At 32.9% G+C, this 24,612-nt stretch overlaps 1 protein-coding gene across 5 annotated transcripts in view; it reads right to left on the bottom strand.

The window, feature by feature from the left end:
* Nucleotides 1-24,612, bottom strand: part of LOC150079642 (uncharacterized) — a 167,910-nt gene that overhangs the window by 67,174 nt on the left and 76,124 nt on the right. For 4 of the 5 annotated variants that reach the window (XM_090382200.1, XM_090382199.1, XM_090382197.1 and 1 more), the window contains exons 2-6: nucleotides 22,060-22,424; nucleotides 15,130-15,210; nucleotides 11,669-11,823; nucleotides 8,975-9,179; nucleotides 5,480-5,947 (exon numbers count right to left, since the gene is read on the bottom strand). In XM_090382200.1, the coding sequence (XP_090238326.1) occupies nucleotides 5,480-5,947; nucleotides 8,975-9,179; nucleotides 11,669-11,823; nucleotides 15,130-15,210; nucleotides 22,060-22,371 (1,221 nt within the window). In that variant the 5' untranslated portion in view covers nucleotides 22,372-22,424. The remainder of the gene's footprint in view (nucleotides 1-5,479; nucleotides 5,948-8,974; nucleotides 9,180-11,668; nucleotides 11,824-15,129; nucleotides 15,211-22,059; nucleotides 22,425-24,612) is intronic. The other variant, XM_090382201.1, reaches the window with a different exon arrangement.

The following is a 24,612-nucleotide window of genomic DNA, read 5'->3' on the forward strand; positions in this document are numbered from 1 at the left end:
TACTAATGCTAATGCTAAAACAGCTCTTGCTCAAACCGATATACTATTCAATTTAAACTAAAATTTAAGGCAAAAAAAAAACAAATGCAACATTCCTTTCTTATTTAATTCTATTATTCTTATGGCATTAATATCTCAATATCATTTTTATTCTCTTGTTGCCTCTTCATTTTTGTCTTCTATACATTGACATAATATAATTATCATCATCATTCCAAATCTGTTATACTCAATGGATATACAAGTCATTATAATACAGGTCGACCATCACTAATCTGGTTCCACCGCTAATTCGGACATAATTTCTGTGAACATAATTTCAAATTTCCTGGGTCAGTGCACCAACTTGCCACTACTGTTTTGGTGGCGTTGGTTAAACTGGCAAGCCATTCCCACTTGTTTTTCTGCATTTATTATTATTATAACCTGCTCACATTTAGCCTCAGCCATGGTCCCAATGTATAAAGGAAGTGCCTCTCGTAACGTAAAGCAAACACCGTACATAATAAATAAAGTTGAATTTCTGGAAAAACTCGACAGCGGTGTGTCTGTGAGAAGTTTAACTCTACGTAATTGTAAATTCCAGCAATTTCTCTCAGTTCCTCTTATCTTAGTAAGAAAATTATTAATAATAATAATAATAATTTTCTTTTAGCCATTCCTTTTTAGATTTTTTTTTACAACACACATACAAACTTGCAGAAAAACACAACACAATATGATGGATAATACAGTGCGCTAACGAACTTGTTTTCACAAAATCTCTAACAATACTGACAAACTTATTGCGATGTTTGAGAGTTTATTTTATCGTAATTGGTTTTATTGCAGCGCTCGCCGCACGTGCAATAAACTAATCACAAATTACCTTCATATGTATGCCGTAATAGCGTCACATGTATGTGGCCGACATGGCTTCACAAGAAGTAAAGTAACTAACATATATGCGACATAAAAAAAAAACTTTTTTTTTTTTTTTCATATTTTAAGCAAAAAAACGAAACACTGACATTTCAATATTTATTTTAGAATTACTAATCAAATTATTTCCTAAATATTTTTGGCCCCTCAGGAATTTTTTTCTTAAACTAGCTTGGTAGTCAGCGTGAGGTAGGAGGAGGTGGTTAGCTGTTTGGTAAAATGTATGTGCTAAAATAACCACCGGTGATCCGGCAAACTCACTAATCCGGCACTTCACAGGTCCCAACACTGCCAGATTAGTGATGGTCGACCTGTAGTACAAATCAGACATACTGAACTATTCACCATTTTTCTTCATACTATCCGATTTTCTGTTAGACCTTTGGCTATAGCCAGAGCAAATGCTCTTTCCTGTAATGCTTGCTTACTTGATACCACTGATCTTACTTTTTTTCGTCTGGGCATGCCTATTACCATTCTTTTTTTTTTTCTTTCTTTTTTTAATATCTGTTAATCTCCCTTTTTCCATTCTTTCTATATTCCCATACCACCTTCACTTACTTTTGTTTGGAAGTCATTTACTCCAAAGATTTTTTTCCCCTCATCTTTGAGGGGAAAAAAAATTGACACCTTGTAGCTTAAGTTAATTTTTATAAAAATTAACTTAAGCTACAAGGTGTCAGTGCATTATGTCTGTAAACTACATTTATTCATGGTCAATTTGCTTGTTTTGCTGGATGAAAACTTGTCTGATGGTATTCAAATCTATTGATTTAAATCTTTTTCCCACACGAAGCATTTTCTACAAAATTTTTGTGGAAAGACATTGTGCTACCTATACGGTTCTCTTTGCTCAAGTGAATCTTTTTAACTGGGTTCCCACAATTCTAGCTTTACTCATTCTATTATTTCCAAAAATTAGACTGTTCTTAAATATACAAAATGAATAATGTTTTCTAATTACTAATTTTTGATTATTTAGTCTATACACACTAAATTTTTCCCTCCCAACTTTACATAATTTTTTTGAGTAAAAAATTAGTGTGCAAAATTGTCTACAACCTCTATATAATGTATTCAGAGATTCTTAACTATCATAGAAGCTACTATTTTACTGGTATAATATCATTCAGCACACAATAATGATTTTTACATCACCTATGTTAAAGTGATCAGTAACTGACATTCTTTTATTAAATAGTCCATGACAATTAATAAAAAGAAGTGGTAATAATGTACAGTCCTGTCTCATTCCAAGTTTAACCATAAACCATTTTCCAATTATTCTATTAATCCTCACAACATATTTTCCATTTTCATACAAACTTTTTATTTCCCTTAAATGATTATCCTTTTTGCCACATGGTGGCACATGAACCATTTCTGCCATGTTTTTCTAAAATTTGGAATATCCTTTTTAAAGATCAACAATCCTGTAATACAGTTTTTTGTTAGGTTCCTGTGGCTTTTCTATAACTTGTATTAGTGTAAATATTTGATCCTGATATCTCTTGTTCTGCCTAGAATTTAACAGGTCTTCTTCAAGACTGCATTCAATAATATGTCTAACCATCTTCTCTAAGATACCTACATGGATTTTATCTGTACACCAAGGAGGGAAATTCCTCTATAAGTGCCACATTCAGATTTACTTTATTCCTCTTTGTTTATATTTGTACATGTCTTGCTCCAATCTTCTGTAACTCTTCCTTCAGGAAATTACACTTGGATAATACAACGTAGTGCCCCTTTACACTATTTTCCTGTCTTACTTTCAGCATTTAAGGTTTAATTTCATCTACACCTACTGCTCCTTTCTTACTTGATATTTTCCATAACCCTTTTTACCACAATAATAGAGACCGATCCAAAATTTCCTCCATTTCAATCTTTTTCTCTTGTTCAATGTTGTCTCTGGCTCCTTCATTTAACAAATAATCAAAGTAGTTATTCCATACTGCTAAAATATCCTTTTCTTCTTTCAATCTTATAATCTTTTTTTTAATTATCATAATTATGATTTTGTTGCCTATTCCAAAATTTTTAACTAAATGTCAAAACATTTTTCTCACTCTTATTTCCATATCTTTCCCAAAACCTTCTTGTGATTTTTCTTTGGCCTCTTTCATATATCTTAGTCCTGTATTATACTTTTTTGTTTATATTTAGTAAAGAAATACAGGGCTATGATATGTCAAAGTTTATTAGTTTTATTTTCTAAAATTTACATTTACTTATAATATTTTTTCTTTTCTATAACTGCTTCTAACCTCTTGATCCACCATGCATTGTGAATTTCCAGTCTTTAGATACCTTCTCCACACATGCATTTTTTGCAGGTTCCACAATATGTGAACAAATTTCGCAATTTCTTTTGTTAATCTTTTACTGCTCAGATCCCTAAATGGAACACAGTTGCTTTCACAGCACCTGACAAATTCCTTTTTTTTTTTTTTTTTTTAATTTTTCTGTTGAATTGAAGCTGGTATTTTATTAATATTTGCATCATTTAACACACTTTTCACTGTTTGAAATTTCCTGATCTGCATGCATTTTTTCACTCATCTGTTATATATCCACCATCACTCAATTTTCATTCAGAAACCACCCTCTACTCTGAAAATGCTTACAACAAATATAAAAAAGAGCCAAATTATGATATGCTCTTGGTACAAATATATTATCCATAATTTGTAGTCCATCCGCCCTTAAGGGAGATTTGAGGTGGGGAAAGATGAATTATAGTAGCTAGATAGACAGTGCTTGGACACTCCCACTAATTCCAAAAACAAAATTAAAATTAGCCACATAGCATCTGTCCGAAGATGCCAAAGAAACAATTAACTCCTTTTAATGCAGGAAAATCAAAACAAAAACTGAAGTACCATATTGTCATTTAGAGAATATTGGTAGGGTAAGGTATAAGGGAAGATCTGATTTTATTCCCAAAAAAAAAATTTAAAAAGTGGTGTCTGTCAGACACTGCGTGAGTGATGGATGAAGGGTTAACTATCAAATATGCTTTCAGAACCTTCTGTCCTTTTTAGCATCTCAGCTGATATTTCTTCAAATCCCAAGGCTTTCCCATTTTTTTTTAAATTTCTTAAATGTGTTAACAATTTCTCATTGCATAAAGATCTCTCTTTACATTTTTATTTTCCTTTTCTAACTTGAGTATGCACTGTTGTCTATATGTATTACCCTAGTCTTTTCAACATTTAGTAAAGTTTTAAAATAGTTTTGCCAACTTTGCTCTCCCTTTTCTGTAATTAAGATTCCTTCTTTACTTTGTAAAAGTCCCATGCTTTGTTTGTGATAATTTTTTATTTGCTTTATTATTTTGTATCGTTTCTTCTATATTCTGTTATGGATGCTATTTCCATCATATCTTATACTGATCTTTTACTTTTCTTATACTATTTTTCACTTTCTTATCTACAGTTTTGTATTCTTCATCAAATTCTATTTTATTTACTTCTCTTTGGGTATTATTCTTTTCTCCTTATATTTTTTCTTTCCTCTATTGGTTTCCAACTATCTTCAGGTGTGTATTAATCTTTTTTGCTTTTATGATAACCCACTATCTGTTCTATATCCCATATAACTTTCATCACAGTATTCCATATGTTTTCTACCATATTTATGTTCTTATTTTCAGATAACATTTGGAATCTAATTTGCAGTTGCACCATATATGTCTTTTAAATCCATATGTTTTAATTTTGAAACATCCAAGCCTTTCCAATTTGGATGACCTTGCATTGCCTTTCTGAATTTGATCTTTACTTTTATTTTTACAACTTCATAGCCATTATATATTCATCATCTGCAATTCTCATTGTTTGTATATCCATTACTGTTTTAATCTATTTGCCATTTATAAGTACATGATCTATTTGGTTTTTAGATTTACTGTCAGGCAGTGTCCAAAAAGGCCTGTATTACAAATAGGTAAAAAAAATTAAGATACAAACTATTTAATATATACAAAGTTACACACTTTATAATGACTTAAAATTGGCACTTAATGATATGCAACTTCATCAGGATAGGGTGTGCTAAGATGATGTTGCATATCATTAAGAGACAGTGTCCTTGACTCTAATTAAACAGTTAAGTGATTCATCAGAATCAAGGCTGCTGTACTCATGTGAAACAGTGAAGCAACAATGTCCTTGACTCCAAATTGCTTACTGGAAACATTAAAGTCCTTAAAAGAAAAAAAGAAGGAAAAAGAAAAACTATTGAAACAACAGTTAAATTAAAATGTATAAAATGAGCAGTAGAGCATTAAATATTTATTGCATGAGGAATTTCAACCTGTGTAGTGAATCTATCTTTAAAGAATGTACATTCAAAAAGGCCTGTATATATTTTGACTACAGTGGCAATAATAGTAATGTTTTGGTATTAGATAATGTTTAATACAAATCAAGCAATAACCACAATTATTGATTATATTTACTTTTAGCATGGCTATAAAAATTATCGATAGAAGCATCATATTTTGAAAATCTTGTAATTCTGTAAGAATTAACAAAAATTAACAGAATTTTACCTCGGGCCTCTTTCTGTGTGACAATCCATCATGTAGCTGATCTTTTCTTAATTCCTCATATTGTTCCAGTTTATCTTGAACTACCTCAGATGCTTTATCAAATGATGGTTCAGATTCTGCTTCAGCATTTTTTTCCAATCCACTGCAGCTGTCCTGGCTGAAATCTGAGGCACTGTCAGGGATGTCACCAGCTCTGTGACTGCCACACAGACTCTCAAGACCTGAGTCAACATTGGCGGCTGTCACACAACAGCCTGCATCCTCTTCTGATGAGACTGGATCAGATTCACCTGGAGGTACTTCAATATCTGACGGTTCACCAGAACTATGATCCATTTTAGAATATCTTTCAGAAACAGAGGATCTTGTGTCATCAAATGAACAACTTATAGGAGACCTGGTTCTCAATGAAGATGTCTGAGAAAGATATATTTTATCCTGTAAAGTAGAGTGATCTTTTTCTCCAAACTGAAAGGCATATAAAATATAAAAATAAATTATAATTTACTTTAAAAAAAAATGTAAAGTTATATGAAATAAATATATCTTTATGTTTTATGTAAATATATAAGTAAATATATAAAATGTAATACACAAATGCTCTTTTAAATAGTTTACTAGAGAATTATTTATAAAAAGAATTCATAATAGGCAAGAAATTTAACCACTTTTGTCTAGATACAGTATATTAACACTCTCTCTCTCTCTCTCTCTCTCTCTCTCTCTCTCTCTCTCTCTCTCTCTCTCTCTCTCTCTCTCTCTCCCCTTCACTCAATTAAAAAAAAATTTAAGAAAAAAATATAAAATGATGTCATGTCCAATGTTGTTGCTGTTGTTATTTGGTTTTTAGGAGCATTAGCAACTAAGGCCATATTTCTCCAGGATGTGCGGTGGTCATTCCCTGACCTTTCCGCATTCGGTGGTCACGGGCTCGAACCCTAGTCTAATCAAGAAGCGTGTACTACACACTGCTGCTCCTGCCCACCTGGCTACAGAGGCGCCATGTCCAATGATAGCTCATATTGTATAATAATGCACTATTATTATAGTATATAATAATTATACAATATCATTCTTAAAACAATGCACTAATGTGCTATTCTTAATCAGATTTTAGATATTAGTTTTAAAACTGAACTGAACATAAAAAAATCACCTTTGGTTTAGATGCGGTCTTCTTTGGTAAGTGAGATAAATGTTAGAGATGTCCTTGTTAATAAGTTTTAATAAGTTTGAATGGGATGCTTTTTTGTTACTCTGCAGTGGAGAAAATTAATTTCTTCAATTTACCCAACAAAGTTTAGTCTTTTAAAGCTCTATACTGCTAATATAGAAGTTTAAAGGTACATGTAGGGTTGAATCAATGTTCAATGCAAATAATATTAATTTTTTATACAAAACCAAAATTTAATCTGTACTAAATAGAACAATAATATATAAAAAATTATTATAGTGCAAATGGTACAGAAATATCTTCTCAGAGATTTATACTATCCTTGATATATTATACTTCTATTTAGTACAAAAGAAACTTAGATTTTGAAAACAGTAACTAAAACTAATGTTATATGCAGTGAACAACTATTCCTTATGTCCAGTCACACAAGGGCTGTGTTAATACAGAAACACGACTGAAATTGTATCTAAAGGAGCTCTTAGGAATAGCAAAATGAATGAAGATCATTTCATATGTGGAGAGGAGGAAGCATCATCTTGTTTGCATCCTAAGGCATTTAAATGTATTGACACAAACCTACATCAGACATCATTACTACCTCCATTGGCTGCTGAATGTGACTGCCACCAAACGCTGGACATATGTTAAACCTACAACTATTGTAATACGTCATAATGCCTCCCCCTACTATAACTGCAGTCGTTTTTGCACCAATAAAATCAAAAAAATCAAATCAACTCTCCCTACAGCTAATGTCTAGGAAACTGTTTTCTTGTTGAGAGTTTTCTGCAGCTGAAAAAAATCTCAGAGAAACTTTTTTTAACCATTGATCTTCCCATTAAAACAGAGTTCAGGGCCTTCAGGTACTGCCCAAACCAGTGTAGAGTGTGGGCTGCAAGAAAGGCCTACTCAAAAGTTTTATTTTGGGAATGGGCCTGGCTATGTAATTGCTCCATAAACAGGTGAAGGAGCCTTTTTGTATAATTTAATTGAAAGCATGATGTAGCACCACATATAACTTAAGGCCTGCTCAGTTTTAACTATGAAAAGGGGGACATTATCAGAACCAAAAGTTGCTTTATTTGGAATTTCACTTGCTCTGATGGTCTTCTTTGGTAAATGAGATAAATGTTGGAGATGTCCTTGTTAATAAGATTGAATGGGATGCTTCTTTGTTACTCTGCAGTGGAGGAAATTAGATGTTGTAAGAGCACAACAGTCTGCTCTTACAACATTTACTAATTAAGGAATATACTCCACCATTCCACACTTATGACATTTACCTAGCTGGCCAGGCTGATATATATAAAATGGTTTCTTGTTTTGATTAATATTATTATCTATTTATTTATTTTTGAAAAAACATCAATAAGTTTCTGCAACCGAACAGTTTAAATCTATGGAAAATAGCAATTACATAATGGTTACATATGTTTTCAAAGGTGGTTCTTGACTTACAGTCATTTAGTTAAGGCACTACTGTGATTGTGAGACAACTATATATTGTTTTAATTATTTTTTAAATGCATTTGCACCTTAAAATGACTCATAAGAGAAAAGCAAGTGCTGGAGATGTTTCTGGTTCTAAAAAACATAGAACCATAACAATGAGTACAAAGATTGACATAATTAAGTTCTCTGAAAAAGATGAAACACCTGCAAATGTCAGCTGGGCTTTTATATCCCTCATACGTCAGTGTTGACAAACTGTAAAAGATAAAATATAACCTAATAAACATTCATATAGAAACAAAATGTGAGCAACTTAAACACTTAAAAAACACTTAATAATTTGATTTCAGTGCTTAAGGATGCCTCTCATTTCCTTACTACATGCATGTTTAGTAGATTATATATTACATACAAATTTTATAATTTTTTAACTCCAGTTATGTCACATAAAAGAAGGCAAGACATAGAAGCCAAACTTTCCTTCTAATAATAACAGCTTCTCTCATTTTTAATTTTATTATACATATTTTGCATAATTTATATATCTAATATTGTTTAAACCACCATATCTTGTTGTTATACTACATTAGGTGCTATGCTTATTTGCTAGTTCTTTTAAATATAAATTTATTCTCCAGATAAGAGCTGGTAATAATATCCAGTCAAAATGTTGATATTTAAGCTGTCCGTAAGTAGTTTTTATTTATTAAATTTTATTAAAAAAATTATTTTCAACACAAAGCAAGTGTGAAACAGTGAAAAAATGTTTGCAATAGAAAGATAAACAATCTTTTCAAACAGGCACAGATCTCTCATTTAGAAATGCTAAATAAATAATTAACCAGTTGATAACAAAAATTTCCTACCTTGTCCGAATGGTGAGAATCACTATCTACACTCCCAGCAATACTTTCTGTCTCTGATGTAACATCACTAATATCTGACCTAAGTGTGAAATGTTGACCATCTAAATTAGTGTTACCTGCATCATCAGTTTCAGAGCTACCACTTGCTCTGTTATCTTCTTCATTTTCCAAGTATAAAGAAAGATAATCCGTCTTGTTCCTCGATCTATAAGAAATAAAAATAACATATTGTTAACAAGACACCATCTATATAAATAACTACAGTCAAGTCTGTCTGAATGAACATTTTCAATAACACAAAAATTTCCCATAAAAATTGTTGATAAGGTCAGTGTGGTATAAGTATTATAATCCTGAAATAATCCTGAAAACTGAAATAATATCATCCACTAGACAAAGTCTTAGTAGATGAACCACTGTAAAATAGTTAAGTATGTAGTTCAGAGGTGACCAATTGTATCTGACACATTTCTGAAGGCTTCAAAACTGAGGTAAATATCTCATCAAGAATTAATTGTTGCAAGAATTAATAAATCCAGTGACTTGATAACGAGATATATGACTCATTTTTAAAGAATTCAAAACTAAGATAAATATCTCAATGTAAAGCCATTCTCTATAAGAGAAAAGTCATATAATAGAGCAGAATTTTCCAACATACAGTCTGTGGGCCAGAATGTGGCCCGCCAAAGGTTGTCATCCAACCTGCCAACCTATCTCAAGTGTGGTAGGTAAATTTAGAGTAAAAAAAAAAAAAAACTTGTGTTGATATAACCTGTATAACTCATGGAAGCATCTGATGGAAGTTGTTATTTTCACAATTAAGTTTATTAGATCATAAGGGCATAATCATCAACAGTTTTAGACTTTTCTTGATGATTTGGAGTCAAAATATGACAACATAATATTTTTCAGTAACATTCATCGGCTTAGTAGAGCAAAGACATTGGCACATTTCTACTCCCTGATAGAAGAAATAAAGGTGTTTATGAGAAAAAAGGGGAAAGGATATGAGCATCATGGATGAGGAATGATAGAATGATTTTGCCTTCTTAGTAGATACGACATATCTTGCTGAATTGAACATAAAACTATATGGAAAAGATCATTTAGTAAGTGTATTATATGAGCATGTTACAGATTTAATTTATCTGTTTACAAAACAGATAAATTAAATCTGTTTTGTAAACAGTTACTTCTTAAAAAAAATTACCACTTCATAACACTTTCAGCAAGACATGCTGAAATGATTAAGTTTAAAAAATACTCAGCATTAATTAATTACCTTATAGATGAATTGATCAGAAATTTGCAGATGTCAGGAATTGTAGTCTCAAGCTTAAAATTTTTGCTGATCCATTTAGCATAAATGTTGATGAAATATAAAATGCCTTTCAGCTATAATTAATGGTTCAAGCCAACAGTCATTTGAGGAGAGCTTTTGTTGAGTATGATATTCTCACTTTTTATAGAAAATACATCAAAAAAGGATCATTTCCCAGTCTTTCAAGCCATCCTGTTCAGTTTATTGTGCTATTTGGTAGCACATACTGTTGTGAAAGCCTCCTTTCATTGATGAAAAATATAATCAAAATCACGATCATTATTGACAGATGAACGTTTATGCGGTGTACTTCATATTGCTATGGCAAGTGTACCAACGAATATTGAATTTTTGTGCAAGAAAAAACATCAAATATTTCATTAATTTGCCTATTTGTATAATAGCTCATTAAAATTTGTTCTTTGCATTTGTAATTTTAATGGTAAAAGTATTTTTAAGGGCCCGTTTACATATGTGTTTCTAGGCATAAGCAAGCATCTTGATATGGCATACATATGAGAAAATAGCTGGATAATTGCAATATATCTTTGTATTTCTCACTGGCCCAAAGAGAGTTGAAAATATCTGAATCTGGCCCCTCACTGACAAAGGCTGGATACCCCTGCAATAGAGAATAGGTTGATGAATAGCAAAAAATATCTGCTGAAAATGCAATTATGAGTATTCAGAACCATTTGGAATTTAGCCTTTTCAGAGGCTTGATACCATTTGGGATTCTGTTTGGAATTTAAACCTTTCAGAAGTTTGATACTGTCCATCTTTCCTGACTTAATGCTTATTTTTAAAATTTGTTCATAAAAGTTATTAGCCAGAAATCCATGATCCTACTGTGCATTTTATGTGCCAATTTGGCCCTTCTTACACATCTATGAACAGATATTTTATACCATGAACTATGTTAAAAACAAGTACACTATACATCGGTGTTAACATACAATCATTTGGACAGTCTGATTTTGCTATCAAAAACAAAAATAAATCCAAATACTGAAAACCTATTAAATAACATGCAAGCACAAAAATTGCATTGATTTTTCTATGCTGATTTTTAAAACATATATTCTATTATATTAATATATTATCAAGCTAAAGGCTTCGGTAAATATTTGGAAGTATTCAAAGCACTTTTTGAATATAGTGCATATATCCTTCCCTAATAGTGTTAAACCCATTGTGATAACCTTTGAATATATCCTAATACTTAAAAAACAATAAGTTTCAGCAATATCAAGAGATCTGTGTTTTAACTCATCTAGTTTTAATTAATCCTTTGAAATGTTTAAACATACATTAAACATTTCAATTTCAAAAATATTTTGTTAATAAAGCTACACAAATGTCAAACTCACCTTCCACCAATCATTTCTGAAAATGTTTTTGTCTTTACTTTCTTTTGCTGAAGTTGTCTCATTTGATCTTGCTCCTCAATCTGCCGCATTTCTTCTGCTCTTTGAATTAGCTTTTCAGATTGTTTCCGTCTTCTCGATTTCCAACTGTCTAAGTTCTAAAAGCACAAAAAAAAAAGACTAAGTAGTAAACATATATACATATATAAAAAAATTCTCATTATATGTGTGTTCAGAGTATATTTTACAAAGCTTAGCCATTATCTCTTAAGATGATAATCCTACAATAATTCAACAATATACATATCCATCATACGCTGTGACACCAAAATTTGAGATCTGTTTAAAGTGTGCAAGAAAATGGGCATTCTGGTTTTATATTGAATGAAATGTAAAATAAGTCTTTCTTTATGCTATATGTTTACATGGTCTGACTGTCTAATCCACCCCTCTCTCTCTCTCTCTCTGTCGTTTAATGAAAGATTATTCATTCACTATGCTTTTCACATCAATTCACTTTTTTGATTTGAAAGGTGTTCACTAGCCAACAGTATCCACAAAAAAAAAGTCCAGTGTTCATCCATGACTCAGAATGGCTGACCATATTTACCTAAACTTGCCCGAACATATTTTATTTGGTATCTAAGGCATCTTGGAGTGCAAAGTCTGCTCAACTCAACACCATAGTTTAGTACTTCCAAAGCAAGAAAGGTAGTGTATTACAGAGAATATCTTCAACAAATATGCCAAAACATTCAGGACAACCTCTTGACAGCAACATTCATGCCTACTGTTCTAATTTGACATCTTTTCAAATTTTTTTTCTCTAGTTGGGTTACAGTGATGCTCAAAAAAACTGCATTACCTGCAAAACTCACTGAATTTCTGAGAAATTTCATAATATATTTTTTGTAATGGCCTTGCCCTATTACACCATCCATCTCTAGCAAGCTCTCTTAGATGATGTTACATGCCATTCATGATTGCATCACCTTAGTGGCAGTATAAATATAGTGCATATGCCACAAGGCTAGTATTCTGTGCTATTGCATTGACTAAGTTAACACCATGTAGGGAAAAGGTGTTGCTGTTGTGTTGAATTCAGAAGGACATTCTATGCATGAAATAGCTAAAAGGGTTCACTTGTAATCAGTCAATGGTGGCACATTTATTGCAAAAATTATCAGAAATTGGCAGTCTAAACAGAAAGAAAGGAAGTGAATATACACAAAATATCTTCTGCAGCGTAGGACAGATTTCTGGTCCATCTATGTGTCCGAAACAGAAGATTCTCATTGCAGGTCTCTAAACAGCATGGGAGGAGAATATAGGGATAAAGGCAAGTACTGTTACTGTACATAGATGCATTTTCTCATCAGGATTATCAGCACATCACCCCAGAAAATCCATTTTTGATGCAAAAAATGAAAGCCCAGTGTCTGATGTAGGCAAAAGACCATACTCATTGGTCTGAGGATCAGTGAAAATGTGTTATTTTTTCTGATGAATCAAAATTCAACTTGCATGGTACGGAAGGCCAGCAGACTGTCAGATGAAGAAGAGGAGAATTTCATCTTGACTGCATCGTCTCCACAGTGAAATATTCTGCTTCTCAAATGATATGGAACTGTATTTCATATAGAGGAGTTGGTTGTCTTGAATTTGTGAAGGGTGCAATGAATGCTGAGGTGATCAAGGACATTCTTGAGACAAAATTACTTCTCACAATTAGAAATCGCTATGGGGAAGTTGCCAATTGCATCTTTCAGGACAACTCTGCTCCATGTCATAGAGCAAAAACCATAAATACTACTTCATAAAATTAGCAGTTTTAAATTTACGAAATGTCACACTCTTGCTTAAATAAATGTAATATATTTTGTTGTCTTTACTGTTCACAAGGGAAAAAAATGGTTGAAGGATAAATTAATTTGCACAATAACACAGCCTAGGAACAGTCCATATCTCAATCCAATTGAAAATTGTTGAAACAAAATTGGTGTTTCGGTAATGCAAAAGAAACTGAAAAAACTTAGAGAGCTGCAGGAGACATTAATTCGTGTTTGATACCATGAGATTTCCCAGGAATACATTCAGAACCTTATCCAGTCAATGCCATGACATTTGTGCAGCGGTCATCAAAGCAAGGGGTTAGCCAATAAGATATTAATGTGAATTTTGTTGTGTTTTTTAGTTATATAGCTGCCACTCATCCTAGTATGAACAAGTAATGAAAAAAAAAAAAATCACTGCTTTCACAGAAGTTTATATATTATAAAAATTATAAAGTAACATGCTATTATTTTAGAGAAGAGTATTTATTTCATTGTATATTTATCATAAGTCATAAAAGTAAATTTTTCTGCAATTAACAGTTTCACAGCTATTTAGAAGAACTCTTTACTGCATATACACTGGTGTGCAAAATTTAAGGACCAGTCAGGTTTTCACCTGTAGCTTCTCAAAGGAGTGGCCTGGATATGAGAAAAGCATACCAAAGGAACCTCATGAAGTACAGAAATTATGAAGGAAATAACACTGACACAACAACGGACACAAAACAGTACAGAGGAACTTTATTCAAAAATGGCAACATGGCACTGGCTGCCATGATACAGATACATCACTGTCAAAGATGGAACAAAGGGAAGAGGTGGTCCTCAGTAGGAGATATGGCCACCCCTAATGTCGATGCAGGCTTTGCACTGCCTGTTCATACTTAGAACAATATTGTTGATAAGTTCTTGTAGTAGTATCATCCATTCCTCTGTCAGCGCCATCTTCAGCTGGTAAACATTTTCTGGTGGGTGTAGATGTGCCGCTAAGCATCTCCTCAGAGCATCCCATATGTGTTTGATGGGATTTAGATTGGCGGAATGGGCAGGCCAATCCATAAGAACAATGTCCTCACTTACCGAAAGCATATCTACAGATGCAATGCAATGGGGTGTGGCGTTATCATCCATAAACACGAACTTGGGGTCAATGGCACCTCGGAACAGACGCACATGGGGAAGGATTACCTCAGTACAGTAGCATGCACCGGTTACAGTACCGTCTTCCAGTATCTGGAGTTGTGTACATCCATCCAAGATAACGCCTCCCCAGACGAGAACACCTCAACCGCCATATCGATCCCTTTTAGTGATGTTTGTGGGGTGATACCATGTGCCAACCTCTCGCCAGATTAGCTGACATCCAGAATTGCTGCTAAGACTGAATCTGCTCTCATCAGTAAAGAGTACTTTAAGTAAAGATTTTGTGGTTATAACCTTTATAAATAGTGTTGGTCCTTAGGTTTTGCACATCAGTGTACAAGGCACATGCCATATACAACACCCTTCACGGCTAAAAGCCAGAGGTTAATTTCTAAAAGATTAGATGCCAGTATACGGACAAACAACCTAAAAATTAAGATGATAGAATTTTTTTAAGCACCACTAATATGTATATATAGAACTTACTGTTTGCCATTCTTCTTCATCTTCTCTGAGTTTTTCTCTTGACTTTTTAACTTCTTTGGCTAACTTGAGCTGGTGTTCAGCCTGCAAAAAGAAAAAAAAAAAAAAAAAAAAAGTTATAAGGTTAAATAATAAAGCAGCATTATAATACAATACATAACTTTCAAAATTACTGCATATATATTTTTAAAGCAAGGCCGATTGGAACTGGGTTTCACAACTATTACTTAAATTTACTTATAATTTTTTTAAACAAAGAATGTATACCAACTTTCATTGTGATAAAGAAAATTATCTACTTACTAAACATGTTAACACAATCGCTACCTTTACACATATAAGCATCAAAAGGCACTAGAAATGACATGCCGTCAGGCATATATCAGTTCAAGGGCACCCGAGCGCTGTGCCACAATGCACATGAACGGTCAATAAACAACTCATGTAAAAGTGAATGCACATGAAATTAACAACTACTCAAATATTGGCACACAGACTGAACTCTTTGCAGTGATTTTTGTTTATAGACTTGGCACATGGTTTTATCTGTTCTTGGCATGTGTTGATGTTAGCTTATAATCTGAATAAACTTTTTATAAAATTTTAATATTTCTTCTTACTTACAGCTCAGCACAAAAGTAAGTGTTCACTTTTAGCTATGAATTCCAAACTTTTACTTTTCAACCATTATTTACGAATTTTTAGAATGCTAAGGATATTGGAATGCTGATGTTTTTCAATATTCTGAAAATTATGGCACATTAAATGGGTTATCTCAAACATAGGTGGCAGCAAACATGTTAGATAAATACAACAGTGACATTTCAGGAGCTTTGCCACCTCCTTTTATCAATGTAGAATGAATATTAAGAGATAACTACAATTAAAGCCACTGTATGCTGCAATAATTATCTTTATAAAGCACATCACTTTCCAGAGCATACACCAGCCCACTGATAACATGCACAACTCCTAATAAGGATCAGGATATCCAGGCAAGTAAGAGAAAGGAGATGACATCGTAAGAGAGCAATTGACCCCAAATGGTCAATCAGAGAGACCCAATAACCTATCCAGCCCTCCTATCCAAAGATCAGCTCTCTTGTAATTGTGTACATTGATTTTAAATTGAGTAATAAAAACAAAACAAAGCAACAAAAAAAAAAAAAAAAAAGAAAAACCAAAAAACCAAATGAAAAAAAATATGATTTTTTTTATCATAAATTAGATTCTGTTTTCAGAAAGATGCATCCATGTTGTATCAATATCTCTCTCCGCGGATTTGAGTACCACATCAAATCCATACCTTTACATATTTCCATAATCTTCCCTCCTATTCCTTTGCTGTAGAGTATCATGAGTCACAGTTTTCTCTCCTTTTCCTTGTGTGTAAGATATTGTGGGTCAAGGAGCCAGTATAGGCTCCAGAATATGATGCTTTTTATAGAGGTAATTATCACAAAATAACAGTGGCTTATATTGTAGTTATCTCTTAATAGATAATCAGTGAAGGTAACAATTCATTTAAGGTCATGATTTAGAATGGACATTTTTGAAATCCAAGTTTGGCCTAATCTTTTACTATAAGTCAGGGGTTCTCAAACCCTGAGATACTGAAACCCCAGAAAATGATAAATGAATTTGTGCAACCCTCCATAAATAAAACTAATAATTTCATTTGGATTTTCACTTGTGATCCCTTTTAAGTTGTTTGTATCCCTCCCAGGAGTTGCAACCCACAATTTAAAAACTCCTGCTATAATTTTAAATACCATTTAAAACTATAAAAATATTTATTATTTATTTATTTATATAAATATACACAATATTAATGGTGCTATGTGACTGTTATTCATATTAGGATTAATTAATCTATTTTGGAAAGGGAGATGAAGCGGAAAATTACTACAAAAGGAAGCAGATGCTCCCCACATCTGCTTCCTTTCACAGCTGCACCTGTAAGATAATCACATCACATAACTGTTATTACATACTAATTCTGTGAATAAAAAAAAGTTTGAGTTTGTTGTTCAAATAGCAAATTATATGATTTGGAAAAGGGAAAATATATTATACATTTTTTTTTAATTTCTGACAAAAGTTTAGTATTCCAAAACTTATAGCTGCATAAACTATCTATCTAATCTGTCACAGAATGTATCTGTATCTGATTGATTGATAGAGCTGTGACATATGATGAAAAATAGCAGTGCTGTTCTTAGCTGATACAGATAGCACTATACAAAGGGTACTAGGAAAGTTTTGCGATACAGCTTTGTTTATTTAATTTTTTCAAAGTAATTTCCTCTACATTCAATACACCTCTCCATTTTCCGAAACCAATCTTTAAACCAGTTCTGCCAAGTTTCACTAGGGAGTAAAGCACACTCGTTGTCCCAAGCCCGTAGAAGGTCCTCATCACTGGAAAACCGCCTCCCTTTTAGCTTCATTTTCACATGCGGGAACAGTGCAAAGTCGCAGGGAGCAAGGTCTGGACTGTAGGGAGGGTGCTCGAGAAGTTTCAGTCCTGTCGTGGTCAAATATTCGGTGCAGGCTTTGGCGCGGTGAGCTGGAGCATTATCGTGATGGAGGTACTAGGTGTCCATTCTTGACTTTGGCCGCAGGTTCTTCATAGATCCAATGACTTTAGGCAGGCATTGTTCAGTATACCACTTAGCTGTGACTGTCTTCTGCGTGTCCAAAACGACACGTTCCACAATTCCACTCGATTTGAAAAATACAGCTATCATTTTCTTCTTTACAGATCAGGATTTTCTGACAATTACGGGTGTGTCGTCATCATCAAAGACCCAAACTTTGTTTTGAGCCTTGGTCGGCAGATCGTAATAGTACAGCCAAGTCTCGTCACCTGTCACGATGTTGTTCACATACCGAGATTGTCCCTTATCAAACTTTTTAAACATCTCCCGGCACCAAGTCACACGTCGTGTCATCTGCTCTTCAGTCAGTTGATGCGGCACCCAGAGAGAACAAAGTTTCTTCACGTGCAAATGATCTTGCAGAATCGAACGAATTGCTGGTGCATTTAGGCCCAAAGTATCCTCTATCTGTTGGTAGGTCACTCGCCTGTTTTCGTCAAGCATTTTCCTCACAGCAGTAACGTTTTCCTCCGTAACTGACGTTCGTGGCCTTCCCGGCCTCTCAGAATCCTCCAGAGTGAAATTTCCCCTTTGGAATTCTCTATACCACCTGAATATCGTTGTACAATGTGGACAATCATCATCTAGTGCAAGAGTCATTTCTTCTAAGCACTGGTCTATGGTTAAACCACGCACGAAATTATACCGCAAAACTGTCCTTATCTCATTTCATGACCACGATGCCATCGCAAGCACTTTACTCTCTCACTACTAATGAATAACTGAGCCCATCGACTTGGCGCGGCGGCTACTATGCACGTATGAACATGTCTCAACATTCAGCAACAAGCAGCTTCCTGTGATTCATTGTTACGTCATATTGCAAAACTTTCCTAGTACCCTTTGTACATCACAGTCACATTTCTGTGCCTAATAGGATAGTTACATTAATATTAAGTATTATCAAAAAGTCTGTATATCCATCTGATTAAATTTCAATAAGTACTTTCATTTTAACCTGAAGGCTGACGTTCTGCATATACAGTATATATTCTATATACTTTTCCAGGTAAACATTAATTTAAGGTTTCCACAAGAGGTATTCATTTTTCCCTTACAGTGGTCAACATATTGGGAGGATACATAAATTTTGTTGGTTTTAAATAAATGCCGTACTTAACCTCCAACCTTCAAAACCATTCTCACAATAGGCTTTCACTGGCTACTTTTACTTCATGTGTAAACAAAATAGGCAAAAAAGAAATTACCCAGGATGAAAACATTTCAATTTCAAGACAAAAAAATAACTTCCATAAAGGAGAATGACTAGCTAAAACCTTCACCCTAGACCATTACAGAACATTCAAATACAAATATAGATTGCTTCTTTTGCAGCCACGACACCTTCAAACATATATAGATAACAAAAAGTTCCTCTTTTATTTGGTTATAACTTCTACTGTATGACTTGCCATTTAATTGGCACAAAAAAAAAAAAAAAATCAAGAACAGAATACCTTCTTAGAAAACTTTGTTCTGTCATCAAGAACTCTAATTGATCATAGAGCTGTCATTCTTTGTCACAGAAAGGTAAATGAAAGCCTCCTTGCATCTCCAAACACTTCTCATCCATGAGCTTCTTAATACTTTATAAGAAAATCATTTTAATTTGTACACTGTTTCTTTGACTTCATCATTTGAAAATCAATGTCTGCATAATTCTTTTTTCAAAGGACCAAAAATATGAGATCTGAAACATATGATGGGGGAGAGAGAAGTCCAAAATGAAGTTTTTCAATCATTTCAACAGTTGCAGCATCAACTTGACTACCATTGTTTATTATTGTTAAAGTCGTTGGACAGTCTGAATGGTCTTTGTCAACTACACTTGTTCTGCCAATTTTAAACCTTTCCACCCATTCATACAGCTTTTTTTTTACTAATAGACTTTCTCCATATTGCTAACATTCTTCTATGGATCTGGTCCCTTCTGACCACAAAATTCTGATCGCAGCACACTGATGCAATTGGAAAGCAGAGCCACCATGATTACACCTTAACTGTATAAAACAGACTGAGCACCAGCAAATAGCAATACACATGGAGACTTGTCTAACGACATAGCAGGTAAGATGACCTTGGAAGCTCTTCTGACACAAATTGCTTTTATTTTTTGATTTGCCCTCAGACATGGCAACTCCTTCAATCAACTAAATATGTACAACATGAGTGGCTTTCATTGCTCTTGTGACATTAAAACAATTGCAACAATGACAGCAGCAGAGTGCTCTGATAGCTTACATGGCCAGAAAAGTCTAGAATACTAATCCTTTGCCTGATTTTTTTTATAAAAATAGCAATTTTCCATTATTTTCATTTTTTTTACACAAGTTATTACTGTCCATGCCATGGGGTCATGGTTTAGGTACATCCAGTATATGTGTGTGAGGCAGAACACTACAGAATTCTGTAGAGCAGTAAGCAAACAAAGGATGCTTAAAAACACTAAAAACATACATACTATAGGCAGTTTGCAAGTTTAGTGGTTTTTTGACTCATTTTTTAACACAGAGAATGATTTCAAAAAAGAGATATTTTAAAAAAATATGTTTTAACTTAAATCTAAAAATTCTATATACAGTAGAACCCAGATAAGAAATTCCTGCATAAGAAGTTTTCCCCTGTAATGGGTTTAGTTTCTTAATTCCCAATTTCAACTCTATATATTGAAATGTATTATTTTCCCATGTAAGAAGTTCCCCGGGTAAAAAGCTTTCCCGCATAAAAAGTACTTCATAAAGAATACACAGTGTACTATTATAATGACGTTTTCCAACGTAATATGTTTTTTAAACATAGAAATTCTTTATTTTTATATTAAAAAATATTAAACAATATCAAAATTTTGATATAATGGAAGTGACATATTGCAATTGTTTTCATCGATATCCATAACTGGATAGCACCAACCGCATGAAGCACTGTGAAGCATTTACCTTTAAGTTCTGATATTCTTACTTAGTGGATTAGTTAAGGTATGTTCAAAACTGAATTTATAATACTTTATTTATATAGATTACCATTAATAGTTTTGGTAATTCTTTAAAGAATAACTGTATTTTTATCTATCTACCGTACTGGCCCTAATTATTCATACCTCCTTGGCAGTTTTATTTTAATGCTACAAATTATTAATTATACTGATTATATCAGTATAATAATTATTAATTATATATAATGTTAAGCAATTATAAATCCTCAGTTTAAAAATATTTCCCAGAAGCAGAGTAAAATATTTATAAATTCTGAATTAGTACTTAAAAATCATCTTTAATTTATGTATGTATATCTTTTCATTTTTATTTGTGTAGTTAATATTTAAAACTCTTAGGTCATTTTCCCTTCTACGAAGTTTTTTCTCATAAGAAGTTCTAAACTTCCACCCTCTTGGAAAACTTCTTAATAGGGTTCTACTGTATAGGTTCAGATATTAGATCATAAAATTTAATAAATCCACAGGAAAAATTAATATTTAAAAGCATTCACGTAAATAGTTTTTTTAATTTTTACAAACTTCCAATGTCCTCTAAATAATTCACTCCAGGTCATGTGCATACAATCAAGAAATGCACTTAAAGCACAAAAATATAAAATTTTATTCAAAAACAAAATTAGACATTTAATTTTGTTTATACTGAACATTTTTTTATTTTGGTGTACAGTAACAATTAATATATATAAATATGTAAGTAAACATTCTTTTTAATAAGATTTGCTACCGAAATGTGTTATCATACAATTTATATTTATAAGATAAAATATAACCACTTCTTGTATATATATTATATATATTTTTTGCTTATTTAATGAGAGATTATTTTTAGTGTGTGTGTGTGTGTGTGTGTGTGTGTGTGTGTGTGTGTGTGTGTGTGTGTACTATTTTCTATTATCTACACATGGCTGTCCAACTTCTGTTCACAAAAAGGTCAATGGTGCTCACAGTACCTTAGCCATTTATCTGTGGGCCACAAAACTAAACTCCTACATACACATAATACAGGACCAGTCTGTGGTATTGACCATATTGGTAACAGCCCAAGTACCAGAGTCATAAGGACATCCTTACTACTTCTTTCATTTACCTATGTTGTGGAGGGGAGGGGAATCAATACTGTTTTTCCACCTAATCCCGAACATCAGTCATGCTATCCAAATTCTTTACAATATTTTCTTGTAGTATCTATCTTCACAAAAAGAAAAGGTACTAAAACTATGAATAATTCATCACTAAGGTGCATAGATAACTTTCCATTCTATACACTCATTAACTTGCCTTTCGATAAAGTGGTGATGTGTTAACCTTTACAAACTGTAAGGGATTATGTGAAGGAAGTGCTGGAACTTTTGATACTGTCCTTGTGGGAATACATTCACTACTGTCCCCTGAAAGCTGTCTAGAATGTCCGCCAGTGCTGCAAACACTACTACCACTGTTACTATCCAAACTATCCACAGAACCTGAACGAGCATGTTGACTAATGCTACAAACAGAATGCCTTTCCGAAGGAACCATTGATATATGAATAGCATTTGGAGAATGTTTTGTTCCATTCACTGCTGTGGGGTATTGATAGGTCCCTGGCATATTGACCTCCCGTTTTCTTCACTGTAGTCCATGTATTATCATAATTTTGGTACCTAAAAAAAAAAAAAAGTATAAAGTTATAGATTATTAAAAATAACAATAGCATATGCATTATAAGTGAAAAGATCATTCTCCCACAAATGCATTTCAATTAAATCTTCAATCATTTATTTTCAGAAAATTATTTAAAAAAAAAAACACTAGAAATGATTACAATTACTTCAGTTTACTGAATCTATTCTCAAGGCCACATACATAGCTGTTGCTATATTAAATGTTTTAAGTTTAACTTCATTACACCATATAGCAGCTCACATAAAACAGCATTATTCACTACGAGTTGTTGTTGTAAAATTTTAGGTCATACTACACCAAATGTAATGTCTGCAAATTGGATGTGTTCTGTGTTCAATTTGCTATTTGCTAGATGAAAAATTTCAGTTACCAGAAGGGAAAAAAACCATGCTACCCTCGCTTGAGACTGACTAACTCAGCCATGTTGTGGAAAAAACTTCCTCGTGTCATTGATGCGATTCAAACTAGGGTGTTACCACCCAGTGTGGGAGGACAGTGATTATACCAACTGTGCTATCCATGAAGGCCAATAGATGAGACCACCTGCTATCTGATAAGAGACCAGCAAGCCTCAAAACAGACTATAGAGCAGTGTCTCATATTTTAAACAAATAGCAGAATAATCCTTCAGTGGTGCATTTATTAACAGTAGTGCATCTTGGAATGATTCACAGATATGCGAAGCTTATTCTATCATACTATTAAGATGCTTGCTAACAGCAGTCAGGAGTATACTAGTTTCTAAGATTGTCCTCAGTTTACTCAATTTATTTCTGACACCATATAGCATCTACTATATTAAATGATTGAAATAGCAGGAGAAACATATGCAGGAGAATGATCTAGGGAATAAGCTTGCTGGCTTGTTCCAGTAGTCTGCAGGTGGTTGAGGCTGACAGTTTGAATAAATTCAAAGGTCAACTGGAAAATTACCTACATGAGGAGGGAAGTGTACGATTTGTATTTTCTTATCTTCCTATTTTTTTTTTTTGTGTGGCCAGTACAGCCTGTTGCTTCCTTACACTATATGGCTATACTAATACTACTTACTAATACTAAATAAAATATGTAAGTTTAGGAATTATTACATTTTGTCATTATAAAAAAACAAATTAGATATAAGTAGGTGCATAAAAATAAAATTAAAAACTAAATCAGACAAGTAATCAATGAAATTTCTAGCACTGGTGTTGTCCAGAAAATTATATTACATATTTATTTCTATAATCAACAATTACTGTACTGCAAAAATGCTTTTAGTAATTTTTTCCCAATAAATAACATTTAACAAATTAATTTTTTAGCTGTCCAAAATTTCTAAGTGTGGCAAGATTTTTTTTTTACTTAAGTTTTAATTCCAACAAATTATTTTCTTTCTATAGTTGGAAAATAAAAGTTGCATTCAGCCTTTAAAAATTTTGAAGTTCACTACTCAATATAACTACGACAAGTTAAAGAAGGCATATCCCACCAGATACACAAAACTGGCCTTAACAACATACCTAACAAACTTGATTCTAACACACTAGGCAAGAACAAAATATATCCTTTGGAATATAGCAGCTTCTCATAATCTTATGGGTGTGCTATGGCTAGAGTTCAGTAGCAGTCCCAGATGGGGACTATAGTTCTCTTATGATCAAAATAATGTGGATTTTTTTTTATTGCTACACGATGATTAATGCTTAATGATTCTCCAAATCCTTCCTTTTAACTGCTTTAGACTCTTCCCTATAGAAAAGCATGGGACCATCACTGCTACAATTGGCACTTCTCTGGGTTTACTGCCTAATCTCTAGATTTTGTTGTCATTTCTTCGAGTCACAGATTGATACAGAAAAAATAAAATTTTCATTCCATTTTGAGGTGAATGTGATTTTATTATACATTATTACATACTATTTTTTGAGTGTGTACAATTTACAAAACTTTTTAATACTTGTATCAGTACCACAGTCTTTGTATTTTAATCATTTTAAAATATGGCTTTGAAAATTAGAAATTTCTACAAGTAGGGACTAAAAGACCTATATCCCCCTCCCCCATGATCAAAATAACGCGGATTTTTTATTACTACTATTGATGATTAAAGCTTAATGATCCGTGCACCACCATTTTAGCCCCTTTAGAAAATCCTGGAAAACCACCACTGCAAGTAAATAATTA

The sequence above is a fragment of the Mastigoproctus giganteus genome, chromosome 10 (genome assembly GCF_048544385.1).
Source record: "Mastigoproctus giganteus isolate SK-2022 chromosome 10, ASM4854438v1, whole genome shotgun sequence".
In the NCBI taxonomy this organism is placed as follows: Eukaryota; Metazoa; Arthropoda; class Arachnida; order Uropygi; family Thelyphonidae; genus Mastigoproctus; species Mastigoproctus giganteus.